Source organism: Ochlerotatus camptorhynchus, unplaced genomic scaffold (assembly GCF_037179485.1).
Source record: "Ochlerotatus camptorhynchus isolate MF236.1 unplaced genomic scaffold, CSIRO-AGI_Acam_v1.1 ptg000329l, whole genome shotgun sequence".
NCBI classification, from domain to species: Eukaryota; Metazoa; Arthropoda; class Insecta; order Diptera; family Culicidae; genus Ochlerotatus; species Ochlerotatus camptorhynchus.
In genome coordinates, this window is record NW_027040817.1 from 245,193 (window position 1) to 272,321 (window position 27,129).

At 39.4% G+C, this 27,129-nt stretch overlaps 1 protein-coding gene across 1 annotated transcript in view; it reads left to right on the forward strand.

The window, feature by feature from the left end:
• LOC135708273 (uncharacterized) overlaps nucleotides 1-26,722 on the forward strand; it is a 223,657-nt gene extending 196,935 nt beyond the window's left edge. The window contains exons 2-3 of the mRNA XM_065230275.1: nucleotides 26,447-26,492; nucleotides 26,553-26,722. Coding sequence (XP_065086347.1) covers nucleotides 26,447-26,492; nucleotides 26,553-26,722 — 216 coding nt within the window. The remainder of the gene's footprint in view (nucleotides 1-26,446; nucleotides 26,493-26,552) is intronic.
• The last annotated feature ends 407 nt before the right edge of the window (nucleotides 26,723-27,129 follow it).

The following is a 27,129-nucleotide window of genomic DNA, read 5'->3' on the forward strand; positions in this document are numbered from 1 at the left end:
ACCGCTATCTTGTTACTTATTCTTGCTATAAATTTTTTTAGAACAGCTTAGTGATTTATTAAGAAGCATGAAATTGTCGGCTGCTCTTCAAGACTCGTTGCATATTGATCTCAGAAACTGTTATCGAAATCCGCATGCATGATTCGTCTGATAAAGATGAACAAGAGTAGAACAACCCGCGGGCCGAATGCGAAAACTTTTTCAAAGCTCGTTGCGGGCCGCACAAAAAGAGGACGCGGGCCGTATTTTGGGCAGGCCTGCCCTTTTCGCTATTTAGGAGTCGTTTGGTCTGAACTCCACGAGTTTCGGGATGCAAGAGATGATGATGGCTATAACACGCTACTTACGTATATCAGATTTTTTACCAGTCTTAAAATAGGCACTATAAATGAGCTTTCCATATTTTTTGGGAAAGTCTCCGGATTCCAATGAGATACATTGAAAATCCAAAATAATGAAGTTGTAAGATCAGTTGCTGAAGTTTTCATAAACACCGGAGGAACTCCATCGAGTCCAGAGCCTTTGGATGCATCTAAATATGAAAATTGCACAGACCGTACACGTAAATAAGCCACCCCTTTGTGTGTATGTGAGGATTATAATGATATGTTATGTAGAATGTCCATTTTCGCGCTTACTGATTAATTTTAAGGCGCTTAATAAAGAATAGTAATGCTAAAAGGTTCAGCAACCATTACAATCAGAAAATTCGTTTACTGATAAATAATAACATATTGTTTTGGAGATTCTGAGGAAGTATTATTTAGATTTTTTAATAAACTTATTTTAAGAAAAGTTATACTTTTTTAATAATAAAATTATTTATCTCATTAGTTGATCTTTCCAAATACTGGTTTCCACAAACGATTAACTATTTTTTTTTTATTATTTTTTTTTTATTGTTATAGTTACGGGTTACGGCTGGGTGGGACTGGATGTGACGATTATTACGATTTATTATAGGGGAATGAAGTTTTATAAACATGACGTTTTATGCGGTACGTAATATTACAACGGGCCCTTGAGGATGTGATTTTTTTGAGTATACAATACCCGGCATAAAAACGGTAGACGTAATGGCCGCACGGCATAAATACATTAGGCATAATGCACAGTACCGCATTAACGGTAGATTGATGTTGGGCTAAGGCCAGGGTCTGCAATTTGGAAGTGTTCAGATACCTTAATCATTTCCTTCTCAATTATATGTACTTAATTGTTGGTTAGTTTTGTATTTGTATCGAACACTAAAGAAGCAATAAATCTTACAAGTTGATAACATGAAATATCAAATTACAAAAGATCATTAAGGCAGTCAGGCCACTCCAGAGCCGTGTGCATATTGTCTATACCACTACGGTCTTCGACAAAGTTGCTCAGTTTATAAAGCACCAACTTTTTAAGTTTGCTGTTTAGTTCTTGCTCCCACCGCCTAGAATGCATTTGATTTAATATTTTTAATAGAGTTTACTTGGGACTCCCACAAGGTGCCTTCCACTCATTTTGACTAAAACCTTGTTGTATGGAATTAAAGGATCATAAGATATTATGAAAATATTGTGTATATGTAAATAGCAAGAAAAGATCGTAAAGTTTGTATTTGACACATACAACCTGCAAATTTAGCTTTGACAGAGTCACAATGAGCGATTTTCTGATCGCCTCCTCGCAAATAGCGAAGAGTGGGTGAGATAAATGACAAAATTGCTTATTGCCACTCTCTTATAGCTCAAATGGCAGGTATTATGTGTCAAACACAAATTTCACAAGCAATTAAGTTGCTAAAATGATTGGAAGGCACCCTGTCTGGGAGAGGCAGACCTATAATTTACAAGAAGTAGGCTTGAATACAAAAAATACCGCATTAAAGGCGTTTTCACATGTTTTACGTATAGGCACCAGTATTGGCCACAGGTTCTTATTTTGGCCGCACCTCAGAATACCGATTAAATTACCATATTTGTGTATTTTAAGGTCGACATGTTTATGTACACCAATGTAAATGAATTGTATCAACAAACTGGAAGCAACTGAACATTTCAAAATTTTAAACAGCGTGAAATATCGTCTAAAGGTGGCCAATATTGGAACAAGGCCAAAACTGGAGCGTTTCCCCTATTGGTGTGGGTCTAGGATTGCAATACTTTGGGGTTGGGATAAGATGGAGCAACCAGATGATTCCGAAATTTTCTTAAGTAAATCAGTACTTTCCTAGAGTTTTTTAGTTCTTTCCAAAGTAGTTTCAACCTTTATTGAATTGGGTCATGCTAGTGTAGGTAGCAATATTTTCTAAGCAATTCCATACTTATGGGTAGTGTTTTCAAGGATTCATAATTTTTCAAGTCTAGTTCAATTTATATTCAATTGATTCAAATTTTTGAAGTTCAAATTCACTTCATCTTAACGTGATTCTAAGCTTTTCAGATAAGCAATAATGTAATATTCAAGCGATTCCAAACATTTTACATTAAACTCACTTCATTTTGAAGTGATTTCAAAATTTCAAGTGATTCAAAACTTTTCAGAACTGCTTCACTTCATATTCAAGCAAATTCAGATTCTCAAATCCGGTAAATTTCACATATTCGCATGCACACTAGTGCCACGTAGTGACATAATTCCAAAACAAACTACGCATTTTTCGCTAACCCATGGCCTTCTGAACAACTTTGCTAAAGATTCGAACTTTCTAGGTGGTCGAGATAAGGAGATAAAATAATTACAAAAATGCTAAATTTTGCATACACACTAGCGACACGTAGTGACAGATTTCTTAACAATACTAACCATCTGGCGGGCGCCTTTTGTCTTCTGAACAACTTAGCTGAAGACTTGAACTTTATATCAGGTCGGAATCACAGCTACAACATAAATCCTGTTAGAGCGCATTGTATGAATATGTACGCTCATTGTTCTCAAAACAAAAGAAGCGCTCCTTGCGAATCCACTTTTTCTTCTTTATCCGTAGGACGAAGAAAATATAATATCGTTACAATGCGTTATGACGGAATGGAAACTGGTAGAACCAATTTAGAATCAAGAAGCAGTATTAGATTTAAAACAATATCTCAAAAATGTGTGACTTTTATCAAATCCAACGTATGGAAAGGTGAATAAATTTAGAAGTAATCTTTGACAGAAATATTCCATTTTTTGTTTAAACTCGTTCAGAAAAGAGAGGTAAAGCGCGGGGTTGTGCTTAGTAGGACGGAAATTAGATCAAAAACCCTACAGATTTGAATTTCATAGTTGGAGCTAACATCAGGAGCTACAAAAATTTCATACACCATTTTACGGAAATTCTTTTGATGAAAAAAAGTTAGAGGTACATGAATGTAAATGCATGTACGAAATGAATGTAAATGCTTTTCATTCCTGGTAATGATACAAAAAAGGACTGTTGATTAACTACGTAGACAGTTTTTTTTTTCGGATTCTTGACCCCCCTCCCCCCCTTTGAAGACAATTGCCGATACAAAAAAATGTATGGGCCGTAGATAATTACCAACCTCTCCCCCTAAAATTTCTACGTAGTTTATGGATAGCCCCTAATGAAAACTATATGATTCGTCCTTATAACCCATCAAAAAAATCCAAATTAAATCGCTGCGAAGCCTTTGGATCTCATCTGAGAATGACATAAATCACGAATGTATCTTGATTAATTTGTAAATACATATAGCTTTTGTCAAAGAAGAACAATATTGATATTAAAGAACAACTCATGAGTTGAAGGATGGTTTATCATTCCAACATGAATTATGCCTATCGTCCATTACACTCACCATATTTATGCCAAATGTCGTACACCCGCTTCTCAATCAGGAAAATATCGAAATTTTGATGTTGAAGAATGTTACATTAAATTTCTAATAGATAGAGTAAATTAAGACTTCGGCCATACCTTTACCTAAAGTCATCAGGAGGTAATCAAAGTAATTGAGCGCTTAATGTTGGCTAAATGGTGCTGTAAACAGAAGTATCCTCAACATTATTCAACAAAAATAGCGTACAAGAAATACATTTACCTCCGTGACGAAACATGTATATGTACTATGGAATTCGTTATTTGCCCTTCTTGAATTTTTCGATGGTTTTTATTAAAAAAAAAGGTTTAGAAAAATAAAATACTTTGAAGACAGAGTGGTATCAAAAATGTTCAATAATATGGAAAATCTTATGGTTAATATGAATTGAAGTGGCAACTTTTCACTCACGGTGCAGTGATTCCCATTTGATTTTCCAGGGAAACACTTCACCGGGAATGACAACTTGTCACTTCACTTCGTTATCACCGTGATACACCCGTAATACTCATCTATACTCCTTGATAGCATCCACTGAATATTTGGAGCCTCTAAATAAATATCATACAGACTGCAGACAGACATGGCAAAGAAGGGTGCAAAAACGAAGCATGTAAAATAAATTCGACACCAAAACTTTTGACTTTAGTACCTACCCTGCAAATGCCTTCACTAATGGACTCAGTTGAATTCCAGTACCCGTTCAACCCCGGAAAAGTGCACTAAATCTCTCATGTAGTTCAAACCATATTTGCATCACGTACCACTACCGGGAAACCCTAATCTTCTTCTCAGAACAGGCAGTGGTGTTGCTTTGCATAGCATTGAACCTCCAGCGTGTTTGACATAAATATGCGAGGAACGAACGAAAGTTACGCTGCACTAACAAGTAGTTTACATTTTTAGTGAAAACTAAATGCATGTAAACAGCCACAGAAACGCTTTCTGGTAGAGAAGAGGCAGGATGAAAAAAGTGCAAGTAAACTTGGATGGGTGGTGCTGAGCCGCGTGAACCGCCCCCATGACAAGAGGATGGCGTGTGTGAAAGCAATAATGTGTGCGTGGAAGGTTTCCACTGACTGGTGGGAAGGCATGTGTACGAATGTGGTTAGCTGTAAAATAATTACTGCCAGCAACACCAAACGACGACGGCAGCGACGGTTGTATGAAAGAAGGGAAGTTTCCTGATATTTCGTTACGAACATGAACGACGGGAACCAAGAATTTAAACTGTTTTGTTAACGTTTGAGGCGAAGAGCTGTTTATTTTAGTTTTGTTTTTTGGTGAACTATGTTAGATCTTGGTCTAACTGAAAGTGGTTTCAGTTACTTTGCTGGTGAAAATGTTTGGAAGTGGATTGTTGAATGTTTATCTGAGGCGAACATTATGGCGATTTTAGGATCTGAACAAGATTTGTACTTATTTACAGTTTTACCTATCTTAATATTTAGTAACACTACACAAACCATTTGGATTCAACACATAGCTTGCCAGTCAGACCAAATGTTTGCTCAACTGAATGTTGCAGTATCCTCAGCCTGTTTTAACTATACAGCATAAAAGTAACGATATGAACTTCCTCTACTGAAAATAGAAACGCTCAGTTAAACTAGAAGGACAATGACTAAATTGCCTACGGCTATTCCCATGACGATGGTAGATGGACATCTATCCTCTCTTTCGTGTAACCATTTTACGGATGCCCACCGCAGAGAGTCATCCAGCAAAAACCATCTGCGGAAGCTGCGTCAAAGTACCGAGCCAAGTTTTTTTTTTCTCGTCTATTCGCAACATTTCCCACTCCTGCACCCGTACATTTCATCATCCTAAACTGCACCACAAGGGACTGAATTTGTCTATTTTTCGGCACTTTTGGTTGGTTCGTTGCGGAAGTGGATCCACCAAACTCTAATGTAGAAAACTCGCCCAAAACAAGTGGGGATGATTCCTCGACATGGAGCGGACCAGCGAGAGACGTGAATGTTCTTTTTTCATCGAGTGTGAAGAATTGACTATCGCAGTGGCATCGCCCATCATGGTAATGCGGCAAAACAACACAACACGCACCATTCTGCTGCTGATGCTGGTCGCTCTGATGTAAAAATGCATTTGCAGAGTCAGCCAGTCAGAGGGCGCAGGATGACACAAGCGGGGTAAAAAATCCTTCCAAACACTGGTCCTGACAATGGCATTACACATCGCATAAATAAATCCGCACTCAATAAAATGGTTGGGCTTTTGTAGGTAGGTATGTACAGTGCCATGATACGCGAACTAACGAGGCAGAATATACTGTGTGAGTCGGAGCTGGCAAATCCCGTTGGGATATTGAACCTTTTTTTTATAATTGTTCATCAGCAGGGAAATTGTAATCGTTAAGCGTTGTCAGATTTTCTGATTGTGTTTTTTTTTGGTTGAGACTTTGTCGCAATATCTTTAAATTTATGTAGAAATTACTGAAATTTGAATGATTCCGAAGCTCTGGTCAACCTCCTCCAATGTCAATTAAGACTTCTTTATGCCGGTGCAAAGTTAACGAAAATTTCAAAATCTAGAGCAACGCTAAATTATGTTCTGTAAGTTACGAAGCGTAGACGTTCTTATGACAGGAAGATTATAGCCCGTGGACCAGCCTTGGTCCTTGGATCTCAGCAACGATATCATCCTAGAACTTACTCATCATTATACATTTTAGCCCATAATGAATAAGAACGGAATGCAGCTTGAAACATGTTCATCTAACATAGATACAGCCATTTTACAGGCCTGTCATTGTGCGCAGAATGATTTTTTTTGGGCGCAGATAATCAAAGCTGCCCCTCTAGATTACTCTGTGCTTATATAAGCGAAACGATGCAAACAATCAACATAACAAATATTAAAGGGTGTATTCGATAAAATTGGCACACACATATTTACTCACCCCCAGGGAATGAAAAACATCTAATGAGTTATGATTTACAAAATTTGCTTCATTCAATTTCGTCTCCCATCTCGAATCAGAAGAAGTCGTCTTCACTCTACTCAATCCATGGTCACATTTTGCCGGCCTCGTAGTCTGCGAAGGGTCCGCAGGTCGCCTTCTACTTGGTCGATCCTCCTTGCCCGCTGTATGCCTCTTTTTCTTGTTCCTGTTGGGTCGATTTCTAGAACCTTTTTCACTGGGTTTTCGTGCGGCATTCTAACGACGTGCCCAGCCCGTCGTGCAATGTGGACGATGGATGGTTCTCCCAGCAGCTGGTGCAATTCATGGTTCATTCGCCTCATCCATCTGCACTCCACCGTAGATGGTACGCAACACCTTCCGTTCGAAAATACCAAGGGCGTGTTGGTCCTCCAAGAGCATAGTCCAGGTCTCGTGGCCGTAGAGGACCACCGGTCTAATCAGCGTCTTGTAGATAGTCAACTTTGTGAGGCCGCGAATTTTATTCGACCGGAGTTTCCTCCGGAGTCCAAAGTAGGCACGTTTCCCTGCCATAATGCGTCTTTGAATTTCTCTGATGGTATCATTTTCGGCGGTCAGTCCGGAGATGAACCAGCGTCTGGCTGAAAATTTCCTCAATAAAGACCACCAACCAACCAACCATTTTCGGCGATCACCAGTGAGCCCAAATACACGAACTCATCGACCGCCTCGATTTCGTCACCGTCAATCTGAACTCGGATTGGGAGGCTAACGTTCCCTAGAAGCTCTTCCTTTCATGTATTTTGTCTTTGATGCATTGATAGCAAGTACAATCCACCAAGCTTCAGCCATCGTCTCAAAGTTCCGTGCCATGATGTCGATGTCATCGGCGAAGCCACTCGTGTCTATCCCAGCTCTTCTGATCAAACCTTCTAACGCGATGTTGAATAGCAGACACGAAAGTCCGTAACCCCCTTCGAGATTCAAGGCTCGAGAGTGTCCCCGATACTCGAACATCACTCGATCCATCGTCGCCTTGACCAATCGCGTCGGTCAATACGGACGGAAATCCGTACTCGTGCATAATCTGCCATATATATCTGATCAGCCACTCCTAACATTGAGAACAGACGCCGTTTTGAGCCGCATGGTGAACAGACGCTCGGGCTTGGTGAAGCATTTCCTCTATCACCGTACTATGGTTACCGCGGCAGTGTTCGCGTCGCACCTCTTCACTTTGCTGTTGCCGGACTGGCAACATTGCCCAAGCTACGCCACCCAGCTGTGTCTATGTTTCAGCTGGTTGTCTTATGTTGTCATATGACTTGGGGAGGCGTGAAGTAAGAACTTGTGAGGACCAGAGCTAGGTATTCCGCTCTCTCCAGGTTGTCAACTCACCATTCTGTAGCCCAAAATGCCCACACCTTTCTTTCACCCCAGCCATCAAATTGTGTACAACCTATTTTCCCAGTGTTCTTGTTGTTTTTACCCAAATTTTCTTCAACTCCAGCTTTATTTTAATAGTTTTGGGATGTTTATGAGGTTCCGTCTTCATAATTGCCCAGATTTTGACACAACATTGTCAGTTGATCCTTTGTGCTTCCTTATTAATGGCAAGAGACGCTTCTTAAGGCACTCTTTGGTGAACAACTTCGTGTAAAGTTTTCGGGCGCGGGTTTTCGCAGTGATGTTTTGCTTTTCATTCCGGTTTGGGGCTTTTTGCACCTTTTAAACATGTTACCTAGCACGCTTCATGGTCTCTGCACAAAACCGACTGACACCTTGAACTTTTTAGCATCATCTCGAATTACACTGGAACCTCCATTTACGAACCAAAACGGGGGTTCGTAAATCGAATTAGTGCGTAAAAAAAACCTCGTTATTTGGGATTTACTTCGTAAAAAGAAAACTCGTTATGTGGGATTTACTTCGTAAAAAGAGGTTTTTGAAAATTTTGTCAAATACCCCACAATATGGGTATTTTAGGAATCAGAGTGACGTGTAGGGACCGGAAATCGATGTCTGACACCATTTTGAAATCCAAGATGGCGGCTTCCGGTTACATAAAAACAGAAAAATAATGTTAAATAATCCACAATATGGGTATCTTAAGAATCGGTGTGACATGTAGGGACCGGAAATCGATGTCTTACGCCATTTTGAAATCCAAGATGGTGGCTTCCGGTTACATAAAAACAGAAAAATAATGTTAAATAACCCACAATATGGGTATCTTAAGAATCGGTGTGACATGTTGGGACCGGAAATCGATGTCTTACGCCATTTTGAAATCCAAGATGGTGACATCCGGTTACAGAAACACTGGGAAATACTTTCAAATACCCCACATTGTGGGTTTTTTGGAATCGGGGTGTTTTATTAGGACTGAAAACCCATGTCTGACGCCATTTTGAAATTCAATATGGCGACTTCCGGTTACATAAAACATAAAAATAATGTTTAATAACCTACAATATGGGTATCCTAAGAATCGGGGTGACGTGGTGGTATTTGCCATCCTGGATTTCGAAATGGCATCAGACATAAATTTCCGGTTCTTACACGTCACTCCGATTCCAAAAATACCCATATTGTGGGGTATTTGACAGAATACCCATGTTTTCCTGTAACCGGAAGCCACCATCTTGGATTTCAAAATGGCGTCACACATCGATTTCCGGTCCCTAAACGTCACTTCGATTCCAAAATACCCATATTGTGGGGTATTTGGCAGAATTTCCAAGTTTTTATGCAACCGGAAGTCACCATATTGGATTTAAAAATGGCGTCAGACATTGATTTTTGGTCTCTACACGTCACTCCGATTCCAAAAATATCCATATTGTGGGGTATTTGGCAGGCAGAATTTCCAAGTTTCTCTGTAACCGGAAGTCGCCATCTTGGATTTAAAAATAGCATCAGACATTGATTTTTGGTCTCTACACGTCACTCCGATTCCAAAAATACCCATATTGTGGGGTATTTGGCAAAATTTCCAAGTTTATATGTAACCCGAAGCCGCCATCTTGGATTTCCGGTCCCTACACGTCACTCCGATTCCAAAAATAAACATATTTTGGGGTATTTGGCAGCATTTCCAAATTTTTCTGTAACCGAAGCCACCATCTTGGATTTCAAAATGGCGTCACACATCGATTTCCGGTCCCTAAACGTCACTCCGATTCCAAAAATACCCATATTGTGGGGTATTTGGCAGAATTTCCAAGTTTTTATGTAACCGGAAGTCACCATATTGGATTTAAAAATGGCGTCAGACATTGATTTTTGGTCTCTACACGTCACTCCGATTCCAAAAATATCCATATTGTGGGGTATTTGGCAGGCAGAATTTCCAAGTTTTTCTGTAACCGGAAGTCGCCATCTTGGATTTAAAAATGGCATCAGACATTGATTTTTGGTCTCTACACGTCACTCCGATTCCAAAAATACCCATATTGTGGGGTATTTGGCAGAATTTCCAAGTTTATATGTAACCCGAAACCGCCATCTTGGATTTCCGGTCCCTACACGTCACTCCGATTCCAAAAATAAACATATTGTGGGGTATTTGGCAGCATTTCCAAATTTTTCTGTAACCGAAGCCACCATCTTGGATTTCAAAATGGCGTCAGACATCGATTTCCGGTCCCTACACGTCACTCTGATTCCAAAAATACCCATATTGTGGGGTATTACACAGTATATCCCAGTTTCCCAAAATCACAAAAAAAAACTCTTTATTTGGGATTTACTTCGTAAAAAAAACCTCGTTATTTGGAATTTACTTCGTAAAAAGAGTGATGTAAATCGAATACTGCGTAAAAAAAGACTTTGTAAACGGAAGTTTCAGTGTAACATGTTTGGACGGTTCTTGAACTGTTGCACCACTTTCCTGGCCATTTTACCACTTTAACGACCATTCCCTTCCATCTTTCGGGCACTCAGACGCTCCATGAAGGTTCTTATCACACGAGACACAGTTGTATTTGCAATCCCAAGTTATTTAGTGATCCATCGGTGGGACGCCTTTGGATTTTGACTGTAAGTGCACAACATTTTTCCACGGACAATTTCTACTTTTAAAGACATGACTGGAAACTGAATCCATGAACAACAGATGTAAACAATACACCATGAATAAGATTTACTCATATATTCAGGATTTTACTCATACGGTTCAAAAGTTACAGAAGATTTTCGGTGTGCCATTTTTATCGAATTCACCCTTTATGTCTCCATCCAAAACAAATCTTCGTCCTTAAATGTGGCATATTATCAATTCAATCCGTTTTCAAATGTAGTATGTGTCAAATATAAATATGATTTTACTTGAGCCACCTTATGCATATGCAATCCTTTGCTGACAACTTTAAATTTAAATCGGTGCATTTTAAAATATTGCACCACCCCTAGTTATAAAATAGAAAATTTGGGAAAATTCCACCAGCAAATTAAAAATGTTTTGCGCTCATGACGAACATTACTAGCATTCTTTCCAAATCCTCACCAGTTGCAGAGACGTAGCCAGGACTACTCTGGGTAGTTGGAAAGTGGATTATAATGTATCAAAGAGATAGTGCTTAATGCCTAATTTCTATGTTACAGTCAAACGTATCCTGTAGCTTATTCTTTCTACATACTAACAAACGTCCAGCCTTCACGTGACACTAATTGGGGGTCATGGGGTGAGCAGTTCCAATATCATCAGGGGAAATTGCAGGAACTTTATAGAAGATCCCATACATTCAGGGAAGTCCTGAAACCAGCAAAGCTCATATATCTTTATGGAAGATCCAAAAACTTCAAAAAAGTCCAGATTAGGTAAATTCCGAGAACTTTATTGAAGTTCCATGAACATCATGAACATTTTGGGAACATTCAGTACCGGACAGAAATATATAACAATGTTTTTTTCTCCGCTCTAATGGCAATCGTTTCTGCTTACCGAGTAGAAAATCGTGGGTTTAATCCCAAGCTCCTTGACAGAAGAAGTTGCAAGGGTCACATTGATTTTTTACATTTTGGTATATAAGTCAACTCTCCAAAACTCGATATCGAGCTATAGAACCATATCGAGTTGTAGAGAGTTCTTTTATTGCTAAACAGAAAGTTTTTTTTTTCGTGTTGAGATCAGTGCTGAGATTTGTCAGTGTCATTGACAGACTTTCGTGCGATGTTGACAAAATTGTTTTTCGCATGTCACTGATAGACTTGATCCTCAAAAAAACTTTTGTCAAAATTGCATAATTTTTTCGGTCAATGACAAAGATTCACCCGGTAACAAAAAGATAATTTCGTGCATTATGGCACATTATTGTTATCCAAGTACATACACAGCTAAAAAAAAGTAGTGTAAATTTCCGTTACTATGATGCACATAAATGGAGCGTCATATATCATAGAAGTTTAGATTATAGATCGTGTAAATTTATGAGACATGTCATGCAATATTCCACATATTGTATGCAACTGTCCACTTTTGTTTGCAACATTTCTTGCAAGCTGCTAGTTTACGTGAAAAGTAAGTTTACATGTATGAATGTTTACATGCATGAATGTTTACATCGCCAGTAACATTCAGAATTTTTTGGTGTGTAGTTCAGAACGTTTGTTCACTTTAAAGGCTCCATGTAATTTTTTTGCTCAAGTCAATTAATTTCGTTTCAAATTTAGCTAATAAAAAATCTACACATGTTCGTCACTGACAACATTCTAACTGGCAATTGACATGGTTTGCCATGACTGTTAGCTTAAATGAGTGACCAAAGCAGAATTTTGAGTATCGCTATGTATTGCCGAGATTTTGCAGCACTGGTTCAGATACAACGCATACTTGATCAGGGTTCGAATACTAATCGGTCGCCATGGTTTTCTGCGATGAAAAATGTTCGGTTATCTAGTGGCAACTATTTTTGGCAGAACCGATTCGTGTAAGAAGTGTTATATGCGGTATTTTGAATCCTCCTTCTGACGTCATTCATCGGGCATGGCTTCTTTGCTATCGTTTTCCTGTTGATGTTTATTTTCACGTGACAGCGAGTGTCGTCATCGTTGAAGCCACACTGCAAAAAATAATGAAAATTTTAAGAAAGCGTAATTTAAAAACTACACACTTAAAAAATTGATGTAAATTTAGGTGCTCTGAGACTGAGATAAACGAGCGTCAATTTTGACATAAAATTGAGACATAATAGACGCGATTGAGCTGAATAATCAAACGTACTTTAGAACTTTTTAGTCTCGGAGCACCTAATTTTACATGACATGTTTGTATACGTCTCATCCTTTATGTCAAAGATGGATTCCGGCTCGTGTAAGATTAGGTATTTCAAAGTGTGTAGCAGAAAAAAAGACTCGCGTCATTTAAGTTCGAGTGTCATTTTATGAAATATATCGCGCACATGAAGTGTATCTCACTAATCATTGCAAATAACACGACATTGCATAAAATGCTACTATAGTATACTTATACTTGAATTTTACGATACGCAAGTATTTCTCTGCGGCATGTCCTAAAAATTGACACGATTTTCGTGTAAACTTTCTGGACGTGTTCAGAGTACCTGTCAGGAAGCAGACATTTGCCATTTTTCTTGTGCGTTTTGGTTGATTTCTAGTTTCATGATCAATCAATCTTCGTTATTTCAATTTTAAAATACATTAATGGTAATATTAATGTTTGGTTGGCAATACGTGATAATTCGCTGTTTGTCCTTTTTTGTTTTCGTTTTCCACGGTATTAACAACGGATTGCAGTGTTTTATGCTGATCATGCTGCCCAGACCGCCTAGATCGATAAAAGACGTTTTTAACTTGAATATAGGGCCCTATTATGTACCAGTGCCCACAAATGACGCTTGACTTGACTGACATAATAGTTTTAATAAGATTCTCTAAAGAAAATGTTATAGTTACTTATTGGTGAAAATAAGTTGTGAAATGCTTCTTATTTGATTAAACTTAATTATTCGTTCTAAATATAAAATCTCCTAATTTTGATTGAATCGGCTTGGATTGATTACAAAGATAGTCAGGTCTGGTAATAAAATGTTATCCTAGCTAAAGCAGACCATCATGATCACAAAAAAAAACTTAGAAGAGTAAAATTACACGATCGTTGAAAATTCTGCGATGATGGTTTGTAATTTTACATGACTCAAAAAAGTAGCAAAAAATTTCTGAACGCGTGTAAAATTATGCTAAGGGCGCGTTAATTTTATGTGCGCTAGGTTTAGTGTAAATTTACATAATTTTGAATAATAATAAAAAACCTTAATCACAAACCCGTCTAAATTTGTTTTAAATGTCTTTATAATAGGGAAATTAGTGGCCTAGTGCTTAATGAGTAGAAGGTCAGGGATTCAATCCCTAGCTCATTTGTTCAAGAGATTTATTTGGGTCCCAATTCAAACAAACGATGATATCGCATACACACATATTTCTTAGAACTTTAGGGTTTGATATGGGATTGTACTGGAAGTTTTGGGAGATTTGTTTCACCCAGATGTTTATCAAAAATCGTGGAAAGTGCACCGAGACTGAAAAGTTTGTTGCTCGACGTAAAGTACGTTTGATTAACCTACATTACGCGTCTATTATGACTCAAATTTATGTCAAAATTGACGCTCGTATATGTCACTCTCAGAGCATCTAAATTTACATGAGTTTTTCTAAGTGTGTTGGTCTAATTGAAAGAGTTTGAAAAAGTAATAATTATGGAATTTGGAAAAGGGAACTTTGTAAATGTTCAAGGAACATTGGTGGTGGAATTCTGAGCTTGAACACCTTAACAACGTTTGGAAATTCCCCGAATACCGCTGTATGTTGTTGACGGCTTCGACGCAAAGAGCTCCACTCAGTGTTGTAAATGGGAAAAACAGCAAAAATAAAAAAAAAATCTTCTTTGTTATGCCCTTCTTCATCTTCTAAACAAGTTTGAAAAGAATTCAAAGAAGACATTAACGCTTGTTGTACACAGCAAAAAAAAAATGTAATATCAATCAATGTAATTCAAGCTGATGTATGAAATAATTATGTAATAGGGGGCGACCCCGGCGTAGTGGTTAGCATCCATACCTCTCACGCCAAAGTCACGAGTTCAAATCTCACCCCCGGACAAGTCACGAATGACCCAAGAGCAGCGAATCCAAACACATAAAGCAACCAACGATACAGACAAAACGGTTGCTACGACTACCACGACAAACTCGCTCTGTAACATAGCTCGATCCGAGTGGTAGAAGGATAATGATATATTGCTTGCCTGCTTTGTTGCAATATACACGGATGAGGACATAGCTTGATATGAATCGAGAAAAGACATTACAAAAAAATTCCCATTAACACACGTGTATCATGTTCGGCTTTACTTCGTGAAGCAGCTTGCCAACAATTTGCTCGTTTCCTTCTACCGCCCCGAGTGAGTTGTGTCGCACGGGCTGCTTGTCATGATAAAGAAGGAAGAAGATTATATCATTATTGCTTTGCACTTATGACATAGCGTTATTATTCGGTTCGTTGATCGTTTGTCATTTTGTCATTTGGAGATATTTTTGATTCCTTGCCCAAGAGCGTTAAAGTGACTATAATAACAAAAAAAACAAAAAAAAATTGTGTAATAGCAAAAAGCAGATACAATGGATGTTATTTTGTTCGTAAAATCGATGTACATCGTACAACATTATATTACACAACCGATGGATTGACCTGGCTGCAGCAGTTTGGATGTAATAATCAACAATTTTTTCTGTGTATTATATTCGCTCTCTGCGCCGCACGGAGTGTACCGTTTCATGTGTACCGTTTCATGTGTGGATCGCTTTCTCATAGATTAGTTGGAAAAGAGTGTGCGAAGTAAATGGGAGAGTCACACACTCTTTGTCGAGTGTCATGAGATGCATGCACAAAATTGCTTTGCTAACACTCTGAGGTGCTCTCCAGCCCTGATTCGTGGAATTCCTGAGCTTCGGAAAGAAAACAGACATCATGTGCGACAATCAGTGCGATACCGTTAGTACCTAGCAAACATACTACGGTAGTCATCTTGGACCAAAATTGTCGTCTTCATTGTAACAAAATGATTCTACACAACAACTGCATCTCGTACGAATTCCTATTTAGCGTTTTTGACCACCGGTGTTGGTTTCTCAAAAACAAAAAATGATCTTCCTCCCCCTAAAAAGACACTGCCATCCGTTTCGTGATCATTTGTTTTCCACCGGCACGTGAACACAATGAACTCCACCGTCCATTGATTTGCACCCTTCGTTTTCCTTGTTTCTCGTTAATTTATGATTGTGTTCATAATTTAAAAGACTAATATTTGCACAAAAAATCAGAATCGCAATTTTTAGCATTGTCAGACTACGACAGCAACATCCTACCAGCAGAAATCATAATAAACCCCCTTCTTGCAGTTCTCGCATCTTTCGCAATAAGCTACTGGAAATGCTTCGCCTCGATGCTCTCGGATTCACTTGAAAGTACCGTGCCACAAGACCTTTCCTTGTTCACCCTTCCGACAGCGTTCTTAGACCGTGTGCTCTCCATCACTGAGCGCAGGAGGTATGCATCTACCGGTACTCGAAAATTAAAGGAAAACGATGAAGTTGGTGGTGGGCTATGGGGTAAAATAAAAAGCCACTCATGGTGGTGGAGGGGCACAAGGAGACGAGACGCAGATTTTGATTGTTAATAATTCAAGCGAAACTTTTCCTCCCATCTGTGTATTGTATTGTGAGTGTGTGATTGTTCACGTTGGAAGTCAGAATGCCGCGCGCATCATCCAAATTGTCAGGCAGAATGATGTGCACCATTTTCCGACGGGAAATTCGAGTGATTGACCTGGAGCAAAGAGCGACGGGGTGATTGAGGAAATTTGTCTAGCAAGCAAATTATGTTTTAATTCTCGGCTTTCTATTCATTTGTGAATCAGGAAACGCAACCACCGACGATGATGACGGCTGCTCGGCTTGGAAGACAATGACAAAGTCCCTAGTGAACGGTATGGTTAATTGAAATAACCGAAATCGTTGATGATGCGCCAGGGAAATTTTAAATTGGGTTCGGATAATTTAATAAATTGTAGCTCGCTTCGCAGTGGGTTGCGTTCGCACGCCACGGGGCATTCGGGACCCGTTATGGGAAGCTGGAATTTTGATTGCAATACAGAACTGATGGGTGGAGGAATCTCTAGAGCCGCCTTCGAAGATGAATTCGCCTCTAATTTGGTCGACTGTCAATCAATCTGCCATGGTTGTTTGGGAAACAGCTTAGTTTTTTTTTATTCTTTTCAATTTTAGCAATTTTGCGTGAGGGGGATACATGATTCGATCAAATTTCAAGCAACTGTTCCAATAGCGAAAAGTCTTGACGACTCGTTGGTAGAAATAAAGGAAGGTAGAAAACGTGTTCAATATCGTAGTTTATTTGAGGCGATCAACCTATGGGCGACGAAGTTTCTCTTTTTCCTTCCTTGTTCCATTCGAAATTCCCTAGTAACACATAGCACACATACTTTTTACCTAACCCAGCTACTTTTCGCATTAACACATTTTCCCACCGCTGGTTTCCTTTTGTGGTAAGTTTTGATAGAAAAAGTTTTTCTTCCACCAAGAGAGAGAGAGAGAGCCAAAGTTGAATCTCTTAGCTATTATATTGGATGGATCAGTGCCACATATACTCACTCTAGTCTTGTCTTGTAGGTATTCACCGTACTGGTCTGATACGGGTAAAAACCGTCAACGTCAGCCGAAAACAGATGTTGGTACGGCAACAACAACAACGGGTCCAACTCGAAGAAGCTTGTAAATCTTTATGTGAAGCAAGAAACTTTTACGTTCGCTCATCAGTTCAACCACACATGTTTGCCGAGTGTGTGGAGTGGAAAGGAAACCCGAGCCTCTTCTGTAACAGAAATAACTTGCAAGCTTACCTGATATTTGGTCTTATTATTCTAGACGGATTTGACCCTTTGGCTAGGTAAAGGAAGTGAAATAAACCAGATGGTCATATAAATGAATATACAGTCAACTCTCCATATATCGATGTTCTATTTATCAATATGTGCCCTTGTTTTTCTATATGTAGATGGTAATCTCGGTCCCTACAAGCGGTCTAGAGGCTAATGTTGATCTATATACTTATGTTCTGATTGTCATCAATCACTGTAAAAAAACATTTGTTTTCACACACGTATATTTCGAAAACTAATTGATCGAGTACTAGCACTTCACAAACTATTCCATTCGAACGCCCACTAAGAACTGACTGACTTATCCTGAAGCTACTTCCTACGAAACCTTCCATAGTTACCTAAATCGCTTTGGTCAGCTGGGAACGATGAAGGCTCCAACGATGTCCGTAGCCCAAGAAGTCACGTCGCAGGATTCAGGTTGCACTTTGTTGTTTACTCGGAAGTACTGCTACAGCTGACAGTGTTGTCTAATGCTGCGTGAGAACGTTCGATTATTGGTGTGTAAAGAAAATTCCTTACATAACTATATATCAAGCTAAACATTGCATTAGGTCTTAAGTAACATTGATCGATTCTCTTCGTCGACTTTCTCTTTCGTTAATAACTTGAGCACATAACCTTTTCTTGTTGTGTTTGTCGTATTATATGCTAGATAATGCCTGGGAATGTCTGTACATACCTACAAAGGGATACAAAGAGAAAGTCGACGAAGAGAATCTATCAATGTTACTTAGGAGCTAATGCATTGTTCATCTTGATATATCAATATCTCCATATCTTGATGGTACCTTCAATATAAATTCAATATCTCGATGGTACCTTCAATATCAAACATGGAAAGTTGACTGTATTACAAAATTTGGTTTACATTCTTTAAAGATACAGTTTTCCTTTGCTTGTGTTCATACAAAAGTCTTGGATTTAACACGTATTAAATGCAAATTTATTAAATGGATCTTCAAGTCCTACGGAATATGATCGCAAACCGCTTTGGCTGCAGAACACACTAGCAAAAATTGGCTTATGGAGCTTGTTTTTTTTTACCGAATAAGCTTTTCTGCAGCTAAAATTGTTTGTAGCGAATGGTAAAAACCCGGTATAGACCTGGTGTAGAAACCTATCGAATTGAAATGTTTCTAGAATTCTCTGACGTATGACCACAACGAGTGAAAGCTGCAAGAGCGTGACTTATACAATACGAGTGTGAGCGATTCAAATATGACATCCACAAATTTTTCGATTTTTAATCCCCCTCCCCCCTGTGTCAAACTGTTTCTCATATCTTTTACACGTACTGTCATAAATTATAGGACCCCTCCCCCCCTCAAGAGTGAACGTCATCTTTTAATCACCCCTGTTTGTTCTCCATGTTAGCGGTGTATAGTGGGGTAACGATCCTGGTAGCGTGGCCAACATTTCTGGTGCCGTGGATATGCATCCTACAGATTTGCAGTCTTTGATAAGTTTAGTTTACGGATTCTGTATGTGTGCGTTTTGTGGATTCTGATTAGTTCGTATTTCTTGGCAAAGTTGTGAATTTTATAGTTCGGAGAAATGTTGTCCGAGACATCAAAGACATAAGACTCGCAAAAAGTGACATTTCGGATTAAAAAAAAAATAAAATCCCCGGATTTTTATTTTTTTTTTTTTAGCACAGAAGCGAAAGCTAGTACTATATAAAAATCCTTAAATTTTCCAATTTTTGGATAATTTTATGTATCTCATACATTAAAAAAAAAAATTTCTAAAATCTTTCAAACTAGTGGTGTAAAAAATGCTTCGTATATGCAGAACTATACCTACGATGTATTTACTTTATTGATATCGGATAGGGATACGCTACAACACACAGCTGGTAGGGTACAAAAAAAAAACACGTAGTGGAAGTTTGCACATACACTGGCGTTTACTCAAATGAAGACATAAATGGACGGAAACATTTATTCAATGTTATTAATGTAGACCTTGTAAGATATTTCAATATGCATGGCACAACGGAGGTCAGCAAACATTTGTATGAGCCGTCATTAGAATATGTAAAATTTGAAAAATATATTCAAATGCGCTCTTTTGAAAATTGCCCATTGAAATATCTAACTAGGTCTACACTACGCTCCCATCAAAAAATCTTGTTCCTTTTTGCACTTTTTATTTTAAATTTTATATTCCACTATTTTGACCATTTTCAATTAATGTTTACCTACATACTGATTGGTACACTGGGAATCTTGGACGGTGGTTACATTCAATTCTTCCTAATGTTCCTTCGAGAGCGTGGTTTAAAGATGTGGGCCTAAGTCGTGACTTCATTCGCATGATGAGTAGACTTATGTCCAACCACTACTCGCTAGATGCGCATCTCAATAGAATAAACCTCGTGGACAGCAACATATGTCGGTGTGGAAACGGTTACGACTACATCGATCACGCAGTTTGGCGAGGCCCAAGGAAGACAACCCTATATCCCTATCAGAGACGTGTTGGGTACCCGCGATCTCTGCTATATGCAGTTGATTTATGTGTTTCTGCAAATGTCTAGTATAAGAATTTAATTCGTTTGTCTTTTGTATCTCATTATTAGTTTTTGTTTGTCTTGTCCCCCGCCTCGATGAGTCTCATCGTCACCCACTGGTCACCATAGCCGGTCGAACTCCAGACGAATCTAGAACCACACTAACGTTAATACTGGCGACATCGCTCTGATGAGACAACGAAACCCAACCCCCAAGCTCCTCCCCTTTTCCTATCCTTCGACAATGTACCCCTCTAACCTCGAGTAAGCTGCGAGTATACGGCCTAACTCCTACTAGACATACAATTAAGTGAATTTTGTTACAAACAAAGAACAATGAATTATCGGCTCCGTAAAGCTAACGCGATTGAGCCTTACAAATAAACGAACTAGATAAAAAAAAGTATATATCAGTACTATAAAATGCATAACTTTGCCGAGGAAACCATTATTTTAGAACCCTCCGTACAAAAGATAGATTCGAGTGCCATCTGTGCGGCAGCAATACGAGCTAATCACCCGTTTTCCTGAAGGAACACTTAACGTGTTTACTGAAGTCTCTATGTCACCTTTTCGGATTGTCTTCGAGCACTGGAATCTTCCCAATCTGCTGGAAGAACACACAAAAGTATCCAGTTCATAAGAAAGGGGTTCGGAAGGATGTAGACCCCGTGAAATCACCTCGCTGTGGGCTTTCTCAAAACTCATCGAATTAGTTGTTATGGAGCCACTGTTATCGCACTGTAAGCAGTATCTCCATGAAAACCAACACGGATTCGTTTCCACCCGATCAACGACTACTAACCTGCTATGCTTCACCTTGTACGTTACAAGATGCCTAGTTTTTTTTTCCTTTGATTTGTTTTCCGTCGATCTTGTTTTCCGTGCTGAGCACCAATGCTACCGCCGCCAGGGAAGCAGCTCCCACACCTAGACCCAACCTATCGACCCATCAACGTATGAGCCGGGGATCAACGGCTTTACTTCCCTTCCGAAGGAAGGCGTGATTGGAGATGTTATGCCTCAGAACATCCCGGCGGCGCCGACTGGGATTGAACTTAGGACTGCTGGGGTGAGAGGTAATCACACTTACCACTACACCACCGCACCGGCGCTGCTAAGAAGCCTAGTTGAGCTACATAAAAGATTCTCTGCTTGACCGTCAAGCAGTTCAGTTCGGTTTTAGGTCGTGCTCTCGAGTTGTTCGGAAAGTTCGTTGCGATAGTGTTCACGTTCTCTCTTTCACGGTGTTTGTGTGTATGTGTGTGCTCCGAAATGGGGAAGCATCACTCGCGAAGCCCGGTGAAGGACAAGGACCCCAGGGAAGGAAGCTCGGGTGTACCTACATCCAACAGGTTTGCTTTTCTTCCCATCGATGGGAATACCCAGCCAGCTATGACTGAAAACGCAGAAAGAAGAGGAAGAAGAATCGGGGCCAGTCCGATGGCACGATTGGTCGTGACGATGTCACAGCGACGAACGGCAGTGATGTTGGAGATTTCAGTGACACTTCCGGAACCGAAAATGCTGCCGAAATGAGTGCGGCAAAAGTGAAGCTACCTCTGTTGGTAGTGAAAAATGTCAATCTTAACGAACTAATCGCAGATATGGCGTCGCTGAGCGTCAAAACCAAATTCAAGTTGGGCAGAGTAAGCATCAAGGTGGTGCTCCATACAACAGCTGAGTAGGACGTGGTCGTCACCCACCTGAGGAGTTCCAAGGTGGAATTCTTCACCCACGACATTCTCGGTGAGAAAAGGTCATCAGGGGCCTACTAAACTTCGACCTGAAATTTACCGAAGCTGAAATCAGGGACCGGTACAAGCTGACACCAAGTACCGTCTATCGGATAACGTTGCGCTGCCGGGGGATGTGGAACATCTTCTGAGTCTTGGCTCGCAGTACCACACAAAAATCTGTCCGAAGTTCCGATGTATCATCTCATTGCCGATGTGGAGGCCGTCATCAGGACCAATAACGATACGGCGGTTCAAGAACAAACGCGATGCTCGGTGGCAAACCAGATGCAGAACTACCAACAACACGGTGATGCAGAACTACCTACAATACGGCTCAACATGGTGGCACACTACAACGAATTTCTACAGTTTATTCTTTTTAGTATGACTATGATTGCCCTGAATGAACCTTTTGATATGAATTTTAGTTGGGACATGTTCAGAAATTTTAATATTTTGCAAAATCTTGGTAACCCTGAAAAGAGCCGATGGTAGTACAGGCTTTAAGGTTTTTGGAAGATGATGATGACGTGTAGGCAGCTGAATCTGCAAATCGGACCGGACAATCCCATATTATTCGTTTTAATTATTGGGCACTCGCAAGACTTTCGACCCGTCTGCTGCTGGACTGGGGTGAACTGATGTCTGCGACAAGTTTGAAGGCCACAGAATATCAGTGTCCACCCAGCTGACGACTGAATTGAGGGCCTTAGAAGCAGAGGGATGAAAGTCAATTCTCTTCAACGATTTCCTCTTTTGATGACCATGGCTTCACTAACCTACTTCACACTATTTCTGCTATGCTCTTTTTTTTTATCTTTATTAAGGAGACTTTCAGCCCTGGACAGCTATGCTCTTCTATCATCCAGAACAACAAACGTATCGATGAATGTGTTTGCCGTCGAGTTATTAACGAAACAGAAAGTCGATGAAGGGAATCGATCAAAATCACTTGCACCCCTGCTTCCAAGTTTGGTTACAAGATTGCAACTGTGGATAGCATTTTGTGTGGTCGTTTGGGGAGTGTGGTTCTGAATATGGCTATGAGTGTGCAAAATGTTACGCAATTGCATCCTCCCTAATCGCACAAGCTCGAAGATCGGAGGCGAATGCTACTTCGACTTGTTTCGTCTACTAACGACGCTCTGATGACAGTGTTGGGGAAGCAGCATTTGCATGTACGTAACAGGTGGATTTCTTAGTCATTTCAAAGCTTTTGTACAGTTCCTAACATTTACCATCTTTACAATAATTTCTTGTCGAAAATAAACAGTCAGAGGTTTAACACTCGATGCATGGAAATATTTCTAATCGATTGGAGATAAAATTATAGAAATTGGTCCACGGGCAGCTGAGTTATTAACGTTCAAAATCTTTCATAATTTCGTTACATGTTCCATTTTTGGTTTTCACAAAGTGTACTCCCATATAGAAATCACAGGCGAAGTCTCACGTCAAAAACACTATTTTATCGAGACTGCATAGCGGTAAGAGAGGTTTCCTATGGTTTCCTCTACTTTCCTACAGGGGAAACTAAACGAAACGCAAACAAAAAATCCAATCCATCCTTAAAACAAAAGCTACGGTTCTGATCTCGTTAACTAACTCCTAGGGTCTATGGCGTGCCAAGAAAGAAAAGGTTTTTCAGGTGTGTTGTATAGCTGTTTTTTTTTCTTGAATCGATGATGGGATTAGTAGGGTGTGTTCAATTTTCAGGAGTTTGCTTAAATTTATCTGACCTGTTGTTGTTACTGAATGTGTGGTTTTGGCGATTTTCCGATACGCCAGTGGGTGGTAGTTTGCCACCAACTGCGGGTGTTGGGTATTGCGTCATCGAGCTTTCAAGGACGATGACAGGAGCTAGCAGATTACTCAGCAGCGTGGGGTATGTAGAGCTTCCGATCGGTGTGAACGAAGCTTCCACCACGGTTTACACCTCAACACCTGGTATCGTCGGGAGGCGTAAAACAGTTGGGGTTCGGTCCGAACAAGTGGACTCTGACGTTCGCTCAAGTCGGTCTGGTAAACGTTATCGGACGGTTCTGCTTTTCCATCCCGAGGGGTGCACCCTTGTTTGAAGGGTTTAAACCAAATACTAGCTCACAAACGTGTATTCCTCGTACACCTCAAATGCCTGTTGTTCTTTGAGGAATTTAAACCAACGTCAAATTTCCAGAACAATAAACCAAACTCGCTAACTTTTTTGAAGGCCGTTTTCCTCTAATCTCACTTCTTTAACACCCGATCTAGATCTTCACGCAGTTGGAACCAACAAGACTCGAATTGGGCGGTCTTTCTCATCTCGACTCGTAAACGAACCTGAAGTCTACCTTGTTGGAGTTCGGTTTCTATACATGCACACATTCGGACGAGTTTATCCGATGGCATAAACTCTACCTACCAATTGAGATTAGTGACGTTTGGCTCGCACACTAGCGGAAGCAACGCCGTGTAAAGTTGTTTATTATTTTTTCCTCTGGCTAACCTAAAAAATGCATGAAAGTAGATCTGTCAAAATGAGTTTGACATCGATTTGCTATGTATTTTCCTCGGACATTCACTAACACGCTCTCACATATCACACCAATACAACCGGACGTGAAAATCTCTATTGTCATATGAAATTCCTTGTTTGACGTTCTTTGTCGGTTTGAAACCAGAGACGAGGAACGTGAATAAGTCTAGTGAAGATAGTATTTCAATAGGGTTCTGACACACTAAAAAAATCTGAATTTTACTGGTGATGTAAACATCTATGCATGCAAATATTCATGCATGTAAACTTCCTTTTCACGTAAACTAGCAGCTTGCAAGAAATGTTGCAAACAAAGGTGGAAAGTTGCATACAATATATGGAATATTGCATGACATGTCTCATAAATTTACACGATTTATAATGTAAATTTGTATGATTTATGACGCTCCATTTATGTGCATCATAGTAACGGAAATTTACACTACTTTTTTTAGCTGTGTAGGTTTCCTTTTTTATTTATATTTTTTATTGTATATTTATAACCTTGTTACAGAGCGTACTACATGGAAAAACGAAGCAATTTAAAATCGAGAAAGAAAGTATTTAAAAATAAGTACTCCGCCAACACTACTGTTTTGGGTGAAATTTTGTTCTCATTGATTAGTACTTTTAACTTAAGCTTGAAGTATAACCAGAACACTTACTTTTCATTAATTTTACTCAAACAGTAGTCTTGAGAGAGTTCTTTTTTTTTTTTGAGGACTTTTAAGCTCGATTTTGTGATTTTTTGTTTTCCGCGCTACAAAAGTATCCAAAATCAAGTGTGGCGTTTGCATTTCATGTTGGATGAAAAATCGTAACGTGCGTCATTTTTATTTCAGCTTGTTCGTCTGCAAATAGTCAGGTCCGTGATAATTCAAGTGAAAAGTTAATAAATTGGTGAAATCCGAGGTGAAATTAGTGTCTCAAACTGTACGGAATAAAGTAATCGATGAAGGTGGTAAACATACAGTAAACTTAATTTTTATCTTAGATCTCCATGCAGACCAAAAATATCTGGAACCTGGGGAGAGGCATTCGTTATCCTTGCTCCATTAATTGAGTCAGGCAGAACGATCTTTTACAAGCGCAGCGGCCTCCGCCAGTTGATGATTCAATTTTTAGTGAAGTGCTCATCACTCAGTATTTGAGGGTAGAGGATCAGTGAAGGTAAGGACGTTTTAGTTTTTCGACTCTGCTTCGTAGGTTGATTGCTGTTTATATCTTTTTGTCTACCTAGATAATTACAGTGTGATACATTTATGCAAACCAGTTGGAGTCTTGGGAGCCGAAAGTGGATCCAAGGAGTTTGCTTGGAACTTACCTCCCGCGATGATCCCCCGGTTAGCACAATCCGATGAATATCGTCTTACAGAGGCATTGACTCGGAAAATGTTGGGCTGCTTGAAGCTGACAGAGACCAGCTCAAAAAACTGTATGATTCCAAAATGTTACTCACCTATTCTTATTTAAATGTTTAAACTATCCTTGTACCCCTATAATAATAAATAAAACTACTGTATTGTTTATTTAATGCTAAATTGTCATACGCTACATAGAAGAAAATCAGTTAAAACCTTAATTTCTCAAAATATATTTCTTCAGTAAGAACCCGGTCTTAAGTATTTTTTATCCAATGTTCACTATTTATGAAACAGTTACATTTGACTAAAAAATGAAGTCATTGCTAAATACTAAAAAATGGATACTTCGCAAAGAACTCAATTTTGTCTGGTTAAAGTTAGGTGTCAAGATGATTACAAAAGACTTAATTTTGAGTTATTTCGTTTCTCCGTGTAGCAGAACTGCCGATTGAGTACTCCTCAAGTTGTACGGTGGGTATAGCTTCAATTATCCAAAAGCAATCATCATGTGAAAAGTTCGACAGTTGACCCACATCGATAAAGTGAAGCGTTATCTGCTGATTCTGTTGCAAACATTTCCCACCTATGACTAACCACTGATTTTGTTTCTCTTCTTTCCTTTACTTGCAGTGGAAAATTCGATGGGGAGTTGTTACGAAGCTATCACCAGCAGCAGGTAAGCTCATACAGCGAAGTTCCTCTTTCTCCTATCAAGCAATTTTTATTATCACACCAGGGATCGCTCCGATTGCCAGCCCCTTGCGCAACTTCGCAGCTGAAAAGTTTAATGTGCATTATTGGAGGATTTTCAGTTTGTTATCAATGAATCATGCCGGGGAAGCGGGAAAAAAGGCGGATATGGAGAAAGTTTTTCTATCCCAAGCGAATCTACCACTCACTGTTTGAAAGAAGAACCATCAGCTTTCGGTCAGGTTGGAAACTTTCCACTAGGTGTATAAGAAAATATAACATATACATTGCACTCCCGAAGCAGGTTAATTGAAGAAATCGATTTATGTATTTATGGCTGCAGCAAGTTAGCATCGGATCGGTCGATATGAACTTATCTGTTTCAGCTGACTATCCAACAGATATGAGTTATTAGTTATGGTTGCCGAGAGAAAAGTTTGTATCTTGGACGGGACTTAATAGCACAGGGTTGAACGTTCCTGGAATGTTGGATCACGTGAACAGGACAAATATTTGCTGCTGCTTCCACTTCAAACATCTTGCCACAATTATTATCAGCTTATGGAAAACTTTCATCCACAATTATTTAGCTCGGTTCCCCAGCGAATCACTGGGCAAGCAAA